At 43.4% G+C, this 22,392-nt stretch overlaps 1 protein-coding gene across 1 annotated transcript in view; it reads left to right on the forward strand.

Annotated features, from left to right (window-relative positions):
* The first annotated feature begins 14,624 nt into the window (after positions 1-14,624).
* cntnap1 (contactin associated protein 1) overlaps positions 14,625-22,392 on the forward strand; it is a 144,102-nt gene continuing 136,334 nt past the window's right edge. The window contains exon 1 of the mRNA XM_051936380.1: positions 14,625-14,780. Within this exon, the coding sequence (XP_051792340.1) occupies positions 14,717-14,780 (64 nt within the window). The 5' untranslated portion in view covers positions 14,625-14,716. The remainder of the gene's footprint in view (positions 14,781-22,392) is intronic.

Below are 22,392 nucleotides of genomic sequence, written 5' to 3' on the forward strand. Positions count from 1 at the left end.
TCACAATCTGATTGTATGGGTGGTTACCTACCAGATAACGCTTGTGGTTGGCCAGCAATCTGCTAACATCCGCCACGGTGCCCTCGGTTTGTGAGGAGCAGATCATAGAATGGTTGAAATAGTTTACTGTCAAATAAATGCAAAGAGTACGCGACACGTGTTTTGCCCTCATTCTGGGCTCATCAGGCGTACACACTCCACTGCACTCCCTTTCGGGAATCGAACCTCGGACGTCAGCGCCAGAGGCGATGCCCCTAACGTTGCGCCACGGCGTGTGGTTCGTTTATTTGACAGCATGTAGATCGGGGTAATTACATTCACGGCATTCATAGTCTGTGTCACAATCTGATTGTATGGGTGGTTACCTACCAGGTAACGCTTGTGGTTGGCCAGAGGGCAAAACACGTGTCGCGTACTCTTTGCATTTATTTGACAGTAAACTATTTCAACCATATATATATATATATATATATATATATATAGTAAATGCCACATGGGCTGGACGGTCATCTCAGTGAGAAAAGGGGACAGTTCCATACCCGTAGGGGAGTCTCCTAGCAGGCAGACAGGCATCCCAGCCGGTGAGGGGAGGGGGATCAGACCTGGAAGAGAGGGCCAGACAAGATGGACAGACAGCCCACCAAAAAGGGAAGATGTCACTGGGGACTTTTTACTCTCCCAGCACACTAGATGGCAGTGGCTCCGGATATCGGTGCCCTGTATGGAACCAGTACCGCATGCTGGGAAGTGTAGTCTGGCAACACAGCCCTGCTGGGGTCTGTGGGTGCTTCAGGGAGATGAGCTCCCTAAAATGGGACTTCCGTATGACCCGGAAGTGCTTCCTGTGGGCAATGGCCCTGGCACAGGAAGTACTCTTGGGTCCTTTAATAAAAGGGACTGCACTCCCTTATCCAGTGGAGTCAGAGCTGGGAGGAAGAAAGGCAACACTAAACTGGAGGAGGGCAGTGCGGAGGGAAGAGTTGGAATGAGAGAGATTATTGTGTATTGTGGAGAGAGAAACATGTGCTTGTGCTATTTTGTGCTACTTTTGAAGGAATTTGGTTGAATAAACCATCCTTTATTTGCACCCGGGACTCTGTGTGTGTTCATGTTGGGGGTTTGGTGGCTCACTAATGCCCTGCTTTCCATCACAATATTATATATATATATATATATATATATATATATATATTGCGCCCCCGCTATATCACGGAAAAATTCAATAAGTACATCCTACCTGTAGTGTACTTTGCAGCCAATTTATAACAAAGCATATGGTTTTCAGCAGTCACTACATGTGCTAGACAAAAGCTTGTTAGAACAATATTATAATTTATAATAACTAATGTATACGTAACATTTAAGCAATACACTAGTAAATCATAAAACATACTGCTACATACAGGAATACGTAGACAGAGTCGCAATTCATAACAAAGCATATGCTTTTCATTTGTCACTACACGTGCTAGACAAGAGTTCGTTAGAACAATACGTATCATATTTTATAATAATTATAACAACTGTAAATATTGACTAAAATGCAGTAAAATATGTATATAAAATAATGAACATTTAAGCAATACAGTAAATCATTAAATACACGTACATTGTACAGTATGGTAGACAAAGAGTTTCACATTACAGTACCCAGATGATTTCTTACAAGGCACGTTATTGGCTGAAAGAGGAGACTCAACCAATCAGAGCAGGATTTTCATTCTCTTGGGCTCTGTTTGGCTGCTGCTAACATGGTGTAATTTCACAAGAACAGCAAGCGTGGGTCCCCAATGCATCTCAGTTCTCTGCGTATTGCGTACCTTGCTTGTGGTCCGATTGTTGTGAGCAAACGTTTTGTGAACTTTTCGTTTTGTTTTAAGCCGTATGATGGCTCCCAAGCATCCTGCATCTTCTAAGCTTTCTGGCAGTAGTGAGCCTAAGTGCCAGAGGAAGATCTTGACCATTTAGGAGAAGGTAAAACTCCTGGATATGCTACGGGAAGGAAACCGTTACTTGGACGTTGCTCGCCATTACAAGTTTACATGTGTTTAAAGTGTGTGGAAGGGATATTTTAAGGCTTAAACTATAAAAAAATGTTTATTTATATGGTCTTTCTATCGCGGATTTTCACCTATCGCTGATGGGTCTGGAATGTAACTTCCGCAATAGGCGGGGATCACTGTATACAGATATACATAAACACTTTAATAAATGATATGTGTCTCCCTCCAGTTGTTATGACTCTGTCATTCTAACAGATGGCGCATTACAAACATTAACTCTGCTTTTATAAATCCCATACCAAATGGCATATAGGACAGATATATGCATTGCAATTGGTCATTCCAAAAGAGTATGCATCACAAACATTTGTGATAATGCATTTTATTACTACAAATGTTTGTTTGTGATGGGTGGTATGGTGGTGCAATGGTAGCACTGCATGTTCTCCCCATGGATACATGGGTTTCCTCCGGGTGCGCTAGTTTCCTCCCACAGTCCAAAGATATGCGGGTTAGGTGGATTGGTGACGCTAAATTGGCTCTGGTGTGTGGGTGGGTGGGTGTGTTTGTGTGTTCGCCTTGCAATGGACTGGCAGCCTGTTCAGGGTTTGTTTCTGCTGTGCGTTCCTGCCCAAGTCTGGATTGAGTAATTTAGAAAATGACATGACAAATGTTTGTGATGTGCCATCTGTTGGAATGACAAATTGAATGTTTTATTAGTACAGGCATTACAAGATACATTCTAACAGATGGTGCACTACAGATATTAATGCTGAGGTCTACATTTATTATTTAGAAATCAACTTGTCTTAGATGGGTAGCATATTATTATATATGTATATATACTGTAGATACAGGTATTGTCACACACACACACACACACACGTTAGAGGATCACCTCCCGGGCTCATCAGAGGTGATGTAAAATGAAGCTAGTTTGATGAGGTGTTAAATGTGTACATGCTGCTACTGTAATAGCCAGAACTTATTACAGCATAAGATAGAAAGCATCAGAAACATCCCTGGAGAGTTCAGCGTAGGCCAGACACGTGCACACCCATCCTCTGTCACTGGCTCGAATTTTTTAAATATATAATATGGAGTTAATGTAGGGCTGCATCAGTGTGCATCTACAATGGAATGAAAGGATTTTTTTTTCCACGCTGAAAAGGAAAGCAGGTTAAAGACATGATGCTCTGGCTCTATAGTCTCAAACAAGCCGACTGACACAGTTCCACATATTCGGCCGCCTCTGCAGTGACGAGGGTGACTTCTGTAATGAGGCACTTGGAATGAGGAGTTTCTTGACTGACAGAGGGTACCCTTCTGATTGTCCTGTATGGATACAAAGTGATGTATATTTTAGGTTTAATTTGATTATTTTGATTTATTATTCTACATTTATTCATGCTATTTTTATTGGTTTCATTAGAACACTCTAGACGAGAACAGGGCATTCAGCCCAGTCCTATCCACTTATTTCTTCCAATAAAACATCAAGTCGAGTTTTGAAAGTCCCCAACGTCTCACTGTCTACCACACTACTTGGTAGCTTATTCCAAGTTTCTATCGTTCTTTGTGTAAAGAAAAACTTCCTAATGTTTGTGCGAAATTTACCCATAACAAGTTTCCAACTGTGTCCCCGCGTTCTTGATGAACTCATTTTAAAATAACAGTCTTGATCCACTGTACTAATTCCCTTCATAATTTTAAACACTTCAATCATGTCACCTCTTAATCTTCTTTTGCTTAAACTGTATAGGCTCAGCTCTTTTAATCTTTCCTCATAATTCAACCCCTGTAGCCCTGGAATCAGCCTAGTCGCTCTTCTCGGGACCTTATCTAGTGCTGCTATGTCCTTTTTGTAGCCCGGAGACCAAAACTACACACAGTATTCAAGATGAGGCCTCACCAGTGTGTTATAAAGCTTGAGCAGAACCTCCTGTGACTTGTACTCCACACATCGTGCTATATAACCTAACATTCTGTTAGCCTTCTTAATGGCTTCAGAGCAATGTCGGGAAGTCGATAGCTTAGAGTCTACTATGACTCCTAAATCCTTCTTATAAGGTGGACTCTCGATTTTCCGACCGCCCATTGTGTATTCAAACGTAATATTTTTTACTCCCTATGTGTAATACTTTACATTTACTGACATTAAGTTTCATCTGCCACAAATCTGCCCAAGCCTGTCTGCTATCCAAGTCCTTCTGTAAGGATATAATGGATTCCAAATTATCTGATAATCCACCTTTCTTGGTATCATCTGCAAACATAACCAGCTTGTTACTTATATTCCTGTCTAAATCATTTATATATATTAAAAATAGAAGCGGCCCTAGCACTGACCCCTGTGGAACACCACTCTGAACATCGGCCAGTTCTGATGAGGTTCCTCGCACCTTCAACCTCTGCTCCCTGTGTCTGAGCCAATTTTGCACCCATCTAAAAACATCACCCTGAACTGCCACTTCTTTTAATTTAATTTGATGCCCAACCTCTCATGCGGCACCTTATCAAATACTTTCTTTAAAGTCCAGATAAATAATATCATATGCTCCACTTTGATCGTTTCATATGTAATAGTGTACTGGTGTTCTGTCTTTTTAAATGCATGTTCCAATTTTTGTGTGGGTGGAGCCCTCAAGAGGCGGGGCCACCTGTTCATCACAATTTAGGGACTGCCCACCCCACAAAGCCCTATAAAGGCCACAGAGATGGACAGTTCAAGTGGGAATCATTCATTATTGTGAATTGTGAGTATAATGTTCATGATTATTTTCCTCTGTCTTAGGATTCCTCTTACAAGGTTGTGTTATTTAAGGAAGCACACGACCCAGTAAAGAGCCACAGCACTGCTATTTCAGAGAGAGTGAGTGCGTTCTCTCCTTGGTATGTTCACCGGAAACCAGTGGCGTAGCTAGGGGTGGGCGGAGAGTTGTGGTCCGCCCCAGGCGGCACATTTCTGGGGGCGGCATTATTGCCCAAAAGGCTCCACACAATTCGTGTGTAAGCAGCAGGGTTCGGAAAAATTTCACTCATGAATGAAAAAAGTAAAATTCTCTGATTTTTATCCACAAATGCTTCAAAAGTACTGCCAGAAACTTTAAATTGGGTCGATGCACATTGATGGCATGTGGCTGCCACTGTGCCTTATAGTTTATGATGGAGTCCCAACCACAGTGCCGATGGCTCCATCTCCTCAAAGTTGGAAGAGAAAATTAATAAAGAGGTTGTGGCAACAAAGTGGCAGGTATAAATACGAGGGACGTTCAAAAAGTTTCCGCACCGTTATATTTTCGTTGGAAATGATGAAGGCGGGAGGAGTAGTAATCGGGCATTTGTGACGATGCGGGTTCGCTCCATGCTTCCCATTTTGCTTCTGAGAGCCTTTGAACCCGACACCGTCAGTAATGTCACCGATGAGCTAGGCAGTGAGGCACAACAATGAAGCAAGGGGATGGTGCAAAAAGTGCAAAAGTGCTTTTATTTAAAACCATAAAACAAAACAGTGTTCAAATAAATAGTGCAGTGCATCTCAAAAATCTTTAAATAAATAATCCAATAAAACAAGTGAACTAGTGAAAGATAAAATCCAATAAATAGAAAAATCCTTTTTAAAACGAGGTTGAAACAATGGCTGGAAGCTGTCCTTTTAAAAATAAAGCCCGGAGCATTCTTCTTCTGATAACTGGCTTCTCCCCTGCTTCTACCATCCAGGCAATGCACCATGGGAGTCACCCTAGCTGCAGCTGACCTGCTCTGCCTGCTGGTCTGGAGGCTTCCCAATCCCTGGTTTCGGTTCTGCTCTCCCCAGACCAAGACTTGGGTTCCCCAGTGACCAGGACGCTCATGCTGGGGCATCCGCCTCCCAACTCCCACTGTCTTCCGTGGCGAGCCATCCTTCTTCCAGTCACTCCTGCTCCTCAACTACACGCTCAGCAGGATTGACCACTAACGACTAGGTGTCGGCCAAACACCCCACTAGGGCTCACTGTTCAGCTGCCTTCTTCGCTCACTCACACACTGGCTTTCTCCTACCTGCTTCATGCTGCCTTTTTCTCTTCATCAACCTCCATGTGTAGCGGTCAGATGCTGCTAAGATTCACACCGTCAAGATGACGGTGATTTATTTATTTTTTATTGAGGATCCCAGGGATGCTCCCAGCCTTGGCCCGCCCGCACACACTCAAAAACAGAGACAAAACAAAGCACACTGGGAAATAACAACAATTAAAGAATGTAATGAAATTAAATAATATAAATAATACCACCCCTGTACCCCTATGGTGATATTACAATAAACATCTTAATACATAATTTGCCTGCCTCCTCACTCACTCACTCACTCACTCACTCACTCACTCACTCACTCACTCACTCACTCACTCACTCACTCACTCACTCACTCACTCACTCACGTCCATCCGAAGCCGAATGTGCAGTCGCCTCCTGTGCAGCTGCCCGAAAAACCTTACGAGACTGACATCTAACCCCAACATCGCGGCAGACGGCGGATTTACGGCCGCAAAAATTCAAAGAGAAAGGCGACTTCGATTAAAGCTCTAGAGGCCTGAAAGACGATTTCGACTACAGCTCGAGGCCTAATTACGCATTCTGATTCAATTACGCATTCATTCAATACACCAATATCAGGTTTGTGGTGCTTATACTTCTTACTATTCCATATTGTACTGGAACATTCATCATTCAATATTATACTATAGGCCTGGAAAATTCATCAACTAACAGTACAAGCCTGTACAGTAATGAGTAAAGCGGACTACAATCATTACAAAACAACTTCTTCGTTACTTATCATTTGTTCTTCATACACTGCTGACACAAACTCATGCCTGTTTCATCTTATGTTGTCGATACGGGCTCTTTGTCTAGTATTATCATATAAACACAAACATCACACAGCAAAGTCCATGGAATACCACACTGGATGTAATGAGAGATGACAAGAGTAAGTCCAGAGATCTGTATGTTGTAAGGGAATGAAAAACAGTCCTACCAGTAGACACTGTAAGAGTGAAGATGGATGGATGGTTCAGGAGCGCTCATTTACTTGCAGGAAAGCCGTGAATCCACAAACAGTCCTCAGCACACAGGTAAACAGACGATCCAGACCCCAACAACGAATACAATCCTTAACAGAAGGCAGTCCAACAGGTAAACTCAACACAAAATACAACAACAAAAAACACTTTTTTCCCCCCTTGGCCACCTGCCCTCCTTTTAAACCCCTCTGACCACCTTTGAACCCCAACAGCCCCTGCAGGGACTGCTGGGAGATGCAGTTTTAACTAAAAGTAGCACTGTTACACGTTTGCTTTTTTTTCCTTTTCCACCCCTAGCTGCCTCGCGCTTCTATTTATTACGGGGATGTGGATCAGATGTGGCAATTAGCAGCTCCCGGGAACAATTATGTATGCGGACGACTCCTCACCTGTGCACTTAAGTGAGGATTGCCCGCATCACGAATCACCCCGGGAACCACTCCGGCCACACATACCACGCCCCTCTCTAAGCCGCGAGTGCGGCGATTATTTATTTAAAAAGTGGCTTCTTTGACGTGAGCTGTGGACCCGCTACACCACAGCATTAAAAAGTTATATGACGCTGGGAATATTGCACCGCAAAGGAAGCTGACTATGTAGAAAAGTGAAGTCATTTGCTTTTGAAATTCTTAATAAATAGAATTGGGCGGCACGGTGGCGCAGTTGCCTCGCAGTTAGTCGACCTGTGTTCACTTCCCAGGTCCTTCCTGCGTGGAGTTTGCATGTTCTCCCTGTGTCTACGTGCATCCAAAGACATGCAAGTTAGGTGCATTGGCGATTCTACATTGTCCCTAGTGTGTACTTGGTGTGTGGATGTGTGTGTGTGTGCGTGCCCTGTGGTGGGCTGGCGCCCTGCCTGGTGATTGTTTTCTGCCTTGCACCCTGTGTAGCCTGGGATTGGCTCCAGAGGACCCCTGTGACCCTGTGGTTGGGATATAGCGGGTTGGATAATGGATGGATGGATGGATGGAATAAATAGAATTAAAAAAAAAAAGTGTGGAAACATTGAGTATCTGCTTTGAAAATCTTTTTCTGGATTAGGAAAGAGCGGTCTCTTCATAACTTTTAATTTCAGAAAGGTAAAGTCCCCCAGTTGTTCAATTTAAAAATGAGCACCTAAACCAGTTGTGGGCAACGTCGGTCCTGGAGGGTCACAGTGGCTGCAGGTTTTCATTCCACCCCAGTTGCTTAATTAGAAACAAATCCTTGCCAATCTCAGACCTTATTGAATTTTATGGCTTGTTAGTCTGTAATGTTTGGTTCTTATATTGTAGATTTTTTTTCCTTTCTATTATCAAAATGATTTGAAGCCTAAAACAGTAACATTTTTCTCTTAAGCGTTTTATTAAACCAGATAGTGCACAATGAATCCACACAGGTGTAAATGGGAGCAAGTGAGATGGAGAATGGCCTTTCTCCCTTATCATTTGCAGCTTATTGCTAATAAGGAGCCATTGAAACCAGTGAATGCTAAGTCTGAAATAAGCAATTATGGGTGCAGAACCTTAACAAGCGAGACCACTAAAATGAAGGATCAAAACATCCTCCGAGAGCAACTTCTCCCAACCATCCAAGAACAGTTTGGTGACCAACATGATGGAGCACCGGGCCATAAGGCAAAAGTGAGAACTAAGGAGCTCAGGGAACAAAACATCGAAATTAGGGGTCCATGGCCAGGAGACTCCCCAGACCTTAATCCTATTGAGAGCTTGTGGTCAAGAGGTGGGTGGACAAACAAAAACCCATCAATTCTGATTCTGCAAGAATGGGCTGCCATTAGTCAGGATTGGACCCAGAAGTTGATTGCCAGCCTGCCAGGGTGAATTGCAGAGGTCCTGAAAAAGAAAGAAGGGCCACCACTGGACACATGGACTCTTTGTATAAACTTCATGTCATTGTCAATAAAAGCCTTTGAAACTTCTGAACTGCTTGTAATTCTACTTCAGTACACCAGAGAAACATCTGACACAAAGATCTAAAAACACTGAAGCAGCAAACTTTGTGAAAACCAACACTTGGGTCATTCTCAGAACTTTTTTGTCCACGACTGTAATTAGGAAATTGGCTGGACTGAAAACCTTATAGTCACCTCGGTCCTTCAGGACCCCTGGTTTAAGTTGTCTGAACGCTATTTTTGTGGCCTACAGTTTGATAGCGTGGTGAAATCTCATCTGAGTAATTAAGCGCACATAAAAGGTCGATTGATGAATTTCTCACATCTCAGAGCTTCTCCTTCATATGACTCAGCTGCTCATGTTTTTCTCTTGCTTTCTAGTTTTGGCTTTCACACATGGAAGGGCGTGCCAGTTTGTTTTTGTTTGCTTTGCTGTTTAATCTGTTTTACCGGTGCTCCTTATTTCTAATGGTATTGGCCAAAATGTAAAGAAGAAGTGCCTCACAATTTCAAATTGGCCCCTGTCTGTGTGAATTCTGCACGCTGAAGCCCGGGGGCCCTAGTGAGGGCGAGGGTGGCTTGTGAGGGACTGCCAGCACATCCAGGATCATTTACTTCCTTACACCCGTATGCCCCCACATCCCAGAAATGGACAAAGCCGGTAGTAATTGGTGATGAGTGAACCCTCCGGAATTTTCTTTGCGTCAAGTTTGTCGAAAAAGTGGGAAAGTTGGTGAACTTGTCGTAATGTTTTGAAGATAATGGGGAATAAAAAATTGAAGTAGGTTTGAGTGGATTGTAATGGTACAATAGTCTTTAAGGGTCCCTGAAGGCTAGAGAAGCAGCTGCCAACTGTGCTGGACTGATGGCAAAAAATGTGACCTGAGCTGTGAGGCAGTAGTGCTAACCACTGCACCACAATACTCCAAGTCCTTTATCTCACTCTGCGTCTAATGAGCTCCTATCGCTAGGACTAAATAACCCATAGATTGTGTCACAAAAGGGGTCAGCATTATATACTATGGGAGGGAGTCCTTGTCACTACATAGCAAGAAGCATAACATGCTTAACTAAGCAGTGAAGACACAACATACAATGAATCTATGCAGAACAATGAAGTGTTTTTATAATATTTTCATTATAATATTTTCATATAGTCAGCTACTGTACCCCCTGAAATGAAAATACAGTGAGTTTTATGAGTCAGGTGGAAATCTAACTGGAGAACCAATAGTATGGTGAGATCACACATTCTTACATACGACATAAATTATTCACACGTGCGCACAACAGTTTGAGCAGTGCTGTAAAGTGTGAAATAGAGCGCGGTTACAATACACAGGCGTGAAAGTTTTATGCATTAGGCAGGTAGCACAGATCGGGCAGAGTCATCCCCATCCAACATGGATGCTACAGCTTTATGACATCACACTGGAATCACAAAGCGTCATGGGGCACTTTGGATTTGTTCACCTAAAGGGGCCTCATGGTGAATTTTCAGGGAAAAATTAATCAAACGAGGTTATCGTTGAACCCAGCAAATTCACTGTGGAAAACGCTTTGGCGAATTTCACCAATCAACACAGTAACTGGTAGTGCAAAACAGAAAATAAGAGAGCACGGACCGAGGGGTCAGCAGTTGGATGTTTAGTACATGGACAGAGGGGTCAGCAGTTGGATGTTTAGTACACAGACTGAGGGGTCAGTGGTCAGATATTTAGTACATGGACCGAGGGGTCAGCGGTCGGATATTTAGTACACAGACTGAGGGGTCAGTGGTCAGATGTTTAGTACTGGATCATGCCATATCAATTTACTACATTTTAGTTTTTTTCCATTTGATTTCATCTAGCCACCCATTAGATCCATTTGCATGTGGATTGATTTGCCCCATCAGACACTTTTATCCAAAAGAGGTCAACCCAATAGAGTAAATATTAGCCTGGGGGACTTTTTGGAAACATTATTTTGTTTATCATGTTATTCATTTGATTATTTTACTTGTGTATTGATCACTGGTTTGTTTATTTTTGGTTTATTATGTATGAATTAGGGGCGGCACGGTGGCGCAGTGGTAGCTCTGCTGCCTTGCAGTAAGGAGACTTGGATTCGATTCCTGGGTCCTCCCTGCGTGGAGTTTGCATGTTCTCCCCATGTCTGAGTGGGTTTCTTCCCACAGACATGCAGGTTAGGTGCATTGGCAATCCTAAATTGTCCCTAGTGTGTGCTTGGTGTGTGTGTGCCTGCGGTGGGCTGCGGGGTTTGTTCCTGCCTTGCGCCCCGTGTTGGCTGGGATTGGCTCCAGCAGACCCCCGTGACCCTGTGTTAGGATATAGCGAGTTGGATAATGGATGGATTGATTATGTATGAATTATGTTTTTTACTGTATTACGGTAATATGTTTAGTTATGTGCCTTGTCCCATTAAGATAGAGTTTCAAGGGGCCTATATATTCTAGACAAGGGGTCGAGCCCACCAGATCAGCATTGTGAGCTAATGGAGTTCATTTTGTGAGGACATTTGTAGGATTTTTTTTTCTGTACTAGGTTTTGTGGTGTTTTGCTTCTGGATACTGGACTGGATTTTGTTGCCTGCTGTTGACTCTTGGTCATCCTTCCTTCAAACAGGTTCTCCCATTCTCAGCAGTGGACTTCTTAACTACAGCAAGAGTGACCACTGAGTTCTGACCTTAGCTCCTCTTGCATGCTTATCCAGTTTAGCTGGTGTTATATTTCAGCCAGGGATCCTTCTGTGGCCTGAGGTTCAAATCTCTATTTTAAGTCTTCTTTGTTTAATTGATGTTCCTATTGTGAATTATTTTAGGGGTTTGATACTACTTATGTATTTTATTAGTGTGGGGTATTGTTTAGGGTTTTTTCTATATAAGTTGCCTTTGCTATTTATTGGTGGCTCCCCAAGAGGCAGGGCTACTTGTCAATCACCACCAAGAACTGCCCTCCACCATATAAATCTTTAGGGTCTTTCACAGTTCCTGGTGGTTCATTTTGAATGTGCTTGGGTATCTGGTGAGTGTTAATTGTGTTTCTGTTGTGCTTTTCCTATTTTGAATCTTCGGACTTTTGACCGTTTTGCTGTTTTTCTATTTCACCACTGGATTGTTTTTTGAGACCTGTTCACCTTCAATTGCCTTTTATTAAGATGGATCATACACTTAGCATAGCCCAGTCATGGACTCAGTTTCCCCTCCCAGATCTACTCCACTGACTAAAGTATAAATTCTTGTGTACCCACTTAAAAGCAGCTTAATACACTGGTGCACCTGGTGGAAAACGCACACAGAGATACAGTCTAGGAAGAAAGTGCAAACTCCAGGTTGAGTCTTCATCCATTTTCTAAATCTGCTTTATCCTGAGCAGGGTTGCCAGGAAGCTGGAGTCTATCCCAGCAAGAATAAGGTGCAAGGCAGGAACAATATCTGAACAGGATGCCAGTCCATGACAGGGCGAACACACACACACACACACACAGCAGGTCCAGTTTAGCATAGGTCATCCACCTAACTTGCGTGTCTTTGGACTGTGGGTAGGAGCTCACCGAGTACAATCAGACAGATACACGGGGTCAGTTCCACCGTATTGGTGAACTAGACGTAGAAAAACTGTGACCCAGTACAACACCACAAATGTTTTTGTGCAATGGAAACATCCAACCCACCCACCTTTGATCGACTATGCCTGTTTATCTTTGCTTGAGACACCAAGTGGACCCTTCTCTCACTCGTTGATCGAAGTTACATATATCTTCTTACCTGAAAAACAAGGGGGACCTCCATTGTTGTTGATTGAAAATACAAATATCACCCTATCGGAACACCAGGTGGGGCCCTCTTCCTACTCTTTATTTTTAGCTAGCCGTCCCCAGCGGCTCTGCCCGAATAGTTGTGAAACAGGACAAACTTTAAACATCAATAAACAAACAGGTATTGCTAACTAAGCGGAGGCAAGGTACACAGAGGTAGAGCGACTCAAATGGAGGCTGGCGCCTGAGTGAGTGAGTGAGGAGCCCAGCCCAGCTCCCCACTCCTGACGTCACACTTCCCTTTCCCCTTGGCCGGCAGCCTCTGTCTCGGATTAGCTTGAATATATCAAACTATGATTCTTAGCTCGATGATTAGAGAAATCGCAAAATCAACCGGAATGCTCAAGCAAATTCTAGAAAAAAAGCAGATCTAAATCTGATAAGTAGTTTTCTCATTCGTTAGCTTAGCTGTACCACGAGTCTGGAGGGCCCCGCCCCTTGGCGTCTCTCTTGGATTCGTGCAAACAAATTGGTACCGCAAGCAAACTATGATGCTTAGCGTGATGAGAGAAGTCGCTAAATCAACTGGAATGTTCAAGCAAATTATAGTATGGGGAGAACATGCAAACTCCACACATGGATGAACTGCAGTGGTCACTCTGAGGCTAAGGATCTGTGCAAGTATTTGGAAGGTTGCCAGTTCGAATCCCACTACTGCCAGAAGGGATTCTGCTCTGCTGGTTCATTCAACCTGCAGTTGCTCCAGGGATGCTGTACAATAGCTGACCCTGCGCTCTAACCCCAAGGGGTATGAGATAACTAGATAGATAGATAGATAGAGATACTTTATTAATCCTGTTCATTGTACCTGTAACATGACAATATCATCCATCCATCCATTTTCCAACTCGCTGAATCCGAACACAGGGTCACGAGGGTCTGCTGGAGCCAATCCCAGCCAACACAGGGCAGGGTGCCAACCCACCGCAGGACACACACAAACACACCCACACACCAAGCACACACTAGGGCCAATCTAGAATCGCCAATCCACCTAACCTGCATGTCTTTGGACTGTGGGAGGAAACCGGAGCGCCCGGAGGAAACCCACGCAGACACGGGGAGAACATGCAAACTCCACGCAGGGAGGACCCGGGAATCGAACCCAGGTCCCCAGATCTCCCAACTGCGAGGCAGCAGCGCTACCCACTGCGCCACCGTGCCGCCCGACAATATCATTGAATCATTATTATTATTGAGACTCATGAGACAAAATTCGAACCTAGGACTCTGGAGGTATGAGGAAGTTGGAGACTTTTGCTGAACTAATCACTTAATTAAATAAGAGACTAACGGGGCAGCGTAGACATGCATGACTGGAAATGATACTGAAATGAAAGAGCTTGGTGGGATTATTCAGATGCAGATGTTACTTCGCATATCCCTGTAGCTCATGACAGCTGGCGGACACGGGACGGATAACGGGGCTAAACAGTGACGCGCGACTTAATACCCAGATAGCAAAGCGCGAAAGAGAAGGGATGCGGATGGCAAAAGGAAAAGCTTCTTGTGTCCTGTCAGTGAAACGAAGCCTGCGTAGCGCGCTGCCCTTGAGCGCCCTTGGTGTAGTCCAGGTCCATCGGCGCATTTACAACATAAAAATATAACCAGGCGGGTGCATGTCATGCCCACACACAAGGATGTTTTTGATTCGTCCACCGAAGCCCGGTTTTCGCACTGAATTACATCTCCTCGCTCAGCATCCCGTTTCTCACGGTGACGTAGTTTAGTCCTAGTTTGTGTGCGCGTTCAGGAGTCTCGGCGGCGCGCCCGAATATCCACGCAGGATTGAGGGGGGCGGGAAGAGAGAGAGAGTGACAGAGAGAGAGAGAGAGTGAGAGAGAGAGTTTGTTGCAGTCCTCGGGAAAGTTGTGCAAACGGATATTCTCGCAAGGATTGTGTTCAGGGCATGGAAAAGCCCTTCCCTGTGAAGGATGCACCGCACATCACTAAGTCTTGTTCTGCTGTGTGCCCTCGTCTTGCACACTTGCTTAGCACGTAAGTTTATTTGGGCTCTTTTTCACCTGCTAACATTTTCTTCTTTTAACATCGAGAGATTTCTTTTGCTAGCGTTGATGCGATGTTTTCATAGATGTGTTGCCGAGGACGTTATTTCAAGCGCAGTTCTGCTCTGCAGTGTTTCGTGCCATAGCGAGGTGGGGATTAATTAGTGCAGGATGACCGTTTTTGTTTTTCCCTGGCTATTTGTTTTTTCGGCAGAAAACAGTCTGGTTGTTCTTGGTGTCCCTTCGGATATTCTAACAAACTAGAGTCTGGACCCGTCAAGGCGTCAGCGGTGTGTGCCTAAGCGTGTGCGTGTGTGCCCTTGTTTTCTGCATTGCGGAGTCTGAGGAGCCTCTGGAGTTGATGTCTCCTTGTAGATCCTGCGTGCCGCAGCAGGGACGAACGAGTCCAGAAAAAGAGCAAAAGTCAAAGGCCGGCCTAAGCGACCTAAAGGATTGGTGTCAGAGCTTTGCTGGAACCCCCCACAGCACACCAGCCATCCCGCTCCACCCCACTGCAGCATCCGTGGTGCCGCGAGAGATATTGCGGTTCTCACCTGCGGGACTGACGTCGGGACTGAATATTAAAATTCAAGACTAATCAACGTTACCAAACTTAAAAAACTATATTACATGTTCACAGAAGACGAAGCATTAATTACAGTAACGAATATTAACAAGTTTGATGCAAAATCAATAGTGCAGAATTTATAATGACAGAATCAGCAGTAACAAACATGTTACTTAATCTTAAGTACTAGGGGGTAGAATGGTGTGATGATGTCCCAAAAATCCAACAAGTAACAGCATATTGGACAGCGTGGATCGATGGGCTTGACATGTTTTCACTCTGGGTTGGGTGATTGTGTGCTTTTGGGGGGGCAGTTTAATGATCTCCCGAGTCTGGCCTGCCTACGAATTTAGGTAATAAATGGGATTAAAGCCACCAGAACTGTACGGTGGCGCCGTGGTAGTGCTGCTGTACGTCGACAAGGAGGCTGGGGTTCATGTCCTGAGTCTTTGTGGAGTCTGCATGTTTCCTTCGTGTCCGACGTGTAGATTACCTTAGAGTGCTCCGGATGCCCGAAGCCATGCATGTTGGGGTGGGGTTGTTTATTGGCGCCCTGTCTAGGGATTGTTCCTGCCTCGTGCCCTGTGCTTACTTCCCCGCGTGGCTGTTTCGAAGGAAGAGGAGGTTGGGAGTCTGTTTAGGATAATAGCGGATTTGAAAAAAAAATGGATGGATGGATGGATGTGTATTGTAACAAGAGACGGAGGAAGGGACTTGGCACATACGCACCCGTCTTCCTCACCACGTGCCTATACGCATACAAGCCAGCGGCACTGCCTATCATCTGCGATCAGGGGCAGGTCCAAAAGCCGATCCAAATCTAGGATGATACCTGAGCCTCGTCAGCGGCCAAACACCCTGCCCGATGGACTTTAGCAGTCGAGGTGCGGTTTTCCGTAGAGTTTCTCATAAGTGCCCTGTCCTCACCCTGCACTCTCGTCTACACTCTTGCATGGTGATGCTTCTATTGCCGGCTGAAACAGATAGCCCCGCCCTTCGCACGTGACATTCTCAGACTATTATTATTTTGGGACTCTTGAATGTATGTGGGCATCATTACTGCATATTTAACAGTGTGGCGCAGTAGTTAAGCCTCTGGACTTCAGGCCTCGAAGTTGTAGGTTCAAATCCTGCTACTGACACTGTGTGACCACAAACGAGTCACTTAACCTGCCTGTGTTCCCAATGGAGAAACAAAAGAAATGTAAACAATTCCTTGTTTTGGATAAAGGCGTCAGCCAAGTAGTAATAATGAAACGTCAGGACACGGGATGTAATTTTGCGGTTACCGTAACTACTTCAGTGTACTTGTTTTAAATGACGTCCCGACCCACTCTGTGTGGCCTTGGCACGGTCCAGACAGACGTGTATGCTATGTTAATCGTCGACTTTCACTAAATGTGCCCCTCCCCGCTCCTACCCACGTGACTTTCTCAGACAGTTATTATTTTGGGTCTAGAATCTGTGGGCATCACTTTTGAATATCTAATAAAGGAGGAAGCGTGGGGTAGCCTTCGGTCCTCAAACTCTGAGGTCGTGGGTTCAAATGCGCTGCTGACACTATGTGACCATGAACAAGTCACTTCACCTGCCTGTGCTACAATTGGAAAAACAGAATAAATGGAGCAAATTGTGTATCTCAGATGTTTTAAGGCGTCAACCAATAACAATAAATTGTCCGGTTAGTGCTGCTGCTTCAGTGCTCAGTGGACATGGGTTCAAATGACAGCCCGACCCCGTCTGTGTAGCCTTTTACCTTCCTCCCAAACAGACGGATGCGTCATGTTAATCGTCAACTATTTCTGTGCCCCCCTCCCACGTCCATTGGTCCCTGTTTTCTTACAGTTGCTGTCGAAATAGCCCCCAAATCCCAGGATCCATTAAACGGATGGATGAATTATTCAGAGCAACATTTATTTTATAATAAAGAGTACACTGCAAATCATCTGCTGAACTGACTCAGCCGGGTACTGAATATGGTAGTAATATTTAAGTTTTAAGAATCACTTTATATAACGCCGAGTTTGCCGTGTGATCAATAAAATATTAAAATGATTTTTACAGTCACTGGTTAGAAGTTCCTATGACTTATATTCGGTGCCCTTCATTTTATTTTACACCTGTGTCTCGGAATATGATTTTTTTATTTTATTTTATAGCACCTTTTTTGCAAACACACTTCAAGGGCGCTTCACGGCTATGATGTCTCAAATCAAACCGCGCATTGAGATTGCTTGTAACCCATTTTAACAGACAGCAAATACAATGCGACGTTTACATCGTTATTCACATTTTCCGGTGCTGTTAAGAGCAGGTGAAGGGTGGATGGCAGCTCACCCATCATTCCGGCGTTGGTTCCTTCTTGGCTCCAATCTGATATCTGTAGCTTGGCTGAGAACCCCTCAGTCCATCGGAAAAATACGGAGATACTCATACAGTCTGTGGGCCACTTGCCAAATCTATTTAATAAGACGATCGTAAACATACAAGGCGGAGCTTAAATCTACTACTTGATGTCTTCTCTCCAACTTGCCATCCCTCCACTCACGAGCTACTCCTGCTTCCTTTTTAAATAATCCGTAAAACTTTATTAACACTATAATCTTACAATGGCAATAGCTGTACATGTGTCGTTTTAGATTTCTTGGAGCAACTCTACAGCACTGTTACATTATTCAAAAGAGCAAAGATGTGGCTGTTCTATTCAATAAGGGCGCGCACAAAAAGGCGACCTTCAAAAGGGCGACCTCAATTGAGCGCCGAATAAATGCGCGCGCAAATAAAGGAGCGCTTCAAAAGGATGACCTTCGGAGCGAATTAAATTAATTGTCCTTGGTTATGCTAATAGACCGCATCTCAAATATCTACGTGGCATTGCACATAATCTACAGCTTCAAGTGTAACTTGCTTTCACCTTTTTATACATTCAGTCTTTGCCTTAATCTAATTTTCTGTAATTTTGAAAACACCGAAATATGTTCAGTCATTGCCTTATTTGAATTTTCTGTAATTTTGAAAACAACGAAATATAGAGAGCTTTAGAAATAGTTCGTTAGAAGTTCATGCATTAATTAACTGGATGTTTTAATATTCTTGCTTTCACCTTTTTATACGTTCAATCATTGCCTTTATCTAATAAATTTTCTGTAATTTTGTTGCGTTTGCCTTTATTCGCTGCGCCCAATTGACGTCACCATTTTGAAGCGCTCCTTTATTTATGCGCGCAGTTATTCGGCGCTCAATTGAGGTCATCCTTTTGAAGATCGCTTTTATTTATGTGCGCTTTTATTCGCCGCGCCCAATTGAGGTCGCCCTTTTGAAGGTCGCCTTTATGTGCGCGCCCTTATTGACGGATACCCACTGTGGCGCAGTGACAAGCTGCTGCCGTCGCCTCACAGGTCCAGAAACGCAGGGTTTGGATCCTTGACTGTAAAGTGTTCATTCTCCTCCTCACATCTCAAAGATGTGCTTGTACTACCCATTCCAATGTATTCCTGCGTGTTGGGTCCTAATAGCGGGCTTTTATCCTTACTTTTATTTTTTTTAAAAAACATTGACAAAGAGACGGGAGCCACAAGAACAGTAGTGAATACTTTCTTTACTTGAAGAACAGCAACAAGTACCACCCATACCTAGCCAATTACTATGCATCACTAGCAGAGGCTATATATATATATATACAGTATATTGTAGAAACAAAAACAGTCTTTCAATGCTGCTATCAATTATTGAGCTCCCTTAGTCAAATGTGTTGCTGCAACACTCTGTTTCTCTGGCTTGCTTCAGAACTTGTCTTTTTTAATTTTTCCCTTTGCCCGGTAGTGCCGGGGTTTGGGACGATTGTGGGGTGTGGTCAGGTCTCATCTGACTGAGGTCGTTCAGAGCTGCGGAATAACAGACAAGGCTGTTAGTGATTGAGCCCTCCCCTCTCTTCTCATAATGGTATTGCTTACCTTGTACAGAAGATGGATAGATAGATGTACTCTATTTGTCCCTAAGAGGAAACTAGAACTCTACAGAAGCTCGAAAGAGGGAGAAAGAGAAATAAATAAATAATATATAAATAATAAAACAAACAAACAACCCCCTAAACACACATAAGAACTTCTGGCTTGCATATTCAGAGTCTTAAAGGTGCTCCCTATGCTCATGTGTATGATAAATATACATATATATATATATATATATATATATATATATACAGTATACACACATATGTATATTGTGATAGATAGGGGGCGCTGTCATTCCCTTGAACCCTCAGACCACACGTCAGACACCAGATAAAAGTCCAAATATTAATTTTATTATAATAATAATGTGCACAAAGCACCCACCACTCCACAATACTCCAATAATAACAAACACAATAATCAATAAACAATTCCCCACTCCCAGCAGCTCAGTCACCCTTCCTCCCAACTTGGCTCGCTGCTGGGATTTCCCAGAGTCCTTTTATATATCTTAACCCGGAAGTGCTTCTGATTCCCCAGTCCATGTGATTCCCCAGCACTTCCGGGTCAGGTGAAAACTCCTCTTTTTCTTCAGCCCGGAAGTACAGTAAACCCTCATTTATCACGGTTAATCCATTCCAGACTCCACTGCGATAAATGAATTTCTGCGAAGTAGGATTCTTTATTTATAAATCGAATATTTTTGCAGTTAGAGCATAGAAAACCTGTTTAATAATATTAAAAAATGTATTTAGAAGGTCGTAGAGCCCTCTAGACATGAAATAACACCCTTTAGTCAAAAGTTTAAACTGTGCTCCATGACAAGACAGAGATGACAGTTCCGTCTCACAATTAAAAGAATACAAACATATCTTCCTCTTCAAAGGAGTGCGCGTCAGGAGCAGAGAATGTCAGAGAGTGAGAGAGAGAGAAAAGCAAACAATCAAAAATCAATAGTGCTGTTCGGGCTTTTAAGTACGCTAAGCACCGCCGGACAAAGCAGCTGCAAGGAAGGGAGCAATGTGAAGGTAGTCTTTCAGCATTTTTTAGAGGAACGTCCATATCCTCTAGGCCAGTGTGCGAACAGCCCCTCTGCTCACACCCTCTCCGTCAGGAGCAGAGAATGTCAGAGAGTGAGAGAGAGGGAGAGAGAGAAAAACAAACAATCAAAAATCAATACGTGCTGTTAGGGCTTTCAAGTATGCCAAGCACCATGTGGGAAGCATATTGTATATCATTGAGGAGTTTTATTTAATACGTAATATGTGCTCTGGTTGGGTAGCTTCTCAGCCATCTGAGCGTCCCTTGTATGAAATCAACTGGGCAAACCAACTGACGAATCATATACCATAAATTAAAAGACCCATTGTCCGCAGAAATCCGTGAAACCAGCAAAAAATCTGTGATATATATTTAGATATGCTTACATTTAAAATCCGCGATGGAGTGAAGCCACGAAGGTCGAAGCCCGATATAGCGAGGGATCACTGTACGTCATTTCCTCTGTCCCTGTGACTAGGACGTACTTCCGGGTTATAGTGCAAATATAAATCCTTATGCCTCCCTGCAGCATCCTCTGGCGGCCCCCATGGTATCCAGCAGGGCTGTGAAGGGAAACTCCAAGGTCCATGATGCCCTGCTGGAATTCGGGTCATCTCCACGTTGCAGGGAGAGCTCCATTTGTCAGCTTTGGGGTATTGTCTGGGATAAATTGACGGCCATATATCACAATATATATACGTACATATATATATATCACAATATATATACGTACACATATATACATATTATATATATATACACACATACATATACATATATATATATACATATATATACACATACATACACACACACATACATACTAGGGGGTTCGCCCCCTGGTCGCTTCGCTCACCAACCTCCCCAGCCTGTGCTATACACCAGCCACTTCGTGTCTCTGCCACTCGCATTGTGAAGAGGGGGGCTGAATGCACCCCAAGGAGATGTGGTCGCTCCTCCGAAACCCCCTCTTAAAGGGTGATACAATGGGAACAAATACAGTTTTTTTTTACCTCCTCTTTGCTCGATCTGCTGTTGCTGCGCAGCGCTTCAAACATTTAAAAGCCTGTACAGCAGCTGTCCTACTCTTTGTCTTTTATTTCCAGCCCCAGGTGTAGTTAAATCTCTTGGCACAAAATCTCGTCTCGTGGGACATGAGTTCTTGATATTTTTAAATTTATGATTTAAAAACGGAATAAAAATCTGAAAATCTAACAACATCACATTAAAGTTAAATTCTGGAAAGAATGATAGCAAACATATATATGTAGGTTTTAAAATAAGCCCAATTTAAAGCGTGACAAAAAACGTGACATAAAATCGTTGCACTTTTAGGAGTAGGATTTTATATTATATATAAGAGTACTGTAGATATACACACACACACACTAGCTGTGCTATGGTCTAAGATGGGTTGAAATCTAAGTAATCAATTAATGTAAACCTCAACATTAACTTTTGCAGTGTTTCATCTATTGGAATGTATTTTGTAATGCATGTAGTACTAAAATGCATTGCATTTGTCATTCCAACAGATGGCAAATCACGAACATTTGTAGTAATAAAATGTATTACTGCAAATGTTTCTGATGCATCATCTGTTGAAATGACAACTGCAATGTATGTGTCTCTGTTCTATGCAATTTGTTATGGGATTTGTAAAAGCATTTTTAATGCATGTAATGCACCATCTGTTGGAATGAGACATACAATGGATTTTATTACTACAAATGTTTGTTGTGCGCCATCCTTTGGATAGGTAGAGACATAACGACCAGATGGACACAGATACACAGACACTTGTCCTTTTATTAAGGTGGAGAGTTCAGCTACTTTAAGAACATAAGAAATTTGACAGACGAGAGGAGACCATTCAGTCCATTAAGCCTGTTTTCTTAGCGAATAGTCAAACTGACCCGCTATCTTACTGAAAGCCTTCTTAAAGGTTGTCAGCATTTCTGTTTTAACTCCATGTCTTGGTAGTTTGTTTCATAGTCCCACAACTCTTTGTGTAAAGAGGTGCTTTCTGGCATCAGTCTTAA

The sequence above is a fragment of the Erpetoichthys calabaricus genome, chromosome 14 (genome assembly GCF_900747795.2).
Source record: "Erpetoichthys calabaricus chromosome 14, fErpCal1.3, whole genome shotgun sequence".
Lineage (NCBI taxonomy): Eukaryota > Metazoa > Chordata > Cladistia > Polypteriformes > Polypteridae > Erpetoichthys > Erpetoichthys calabaricus.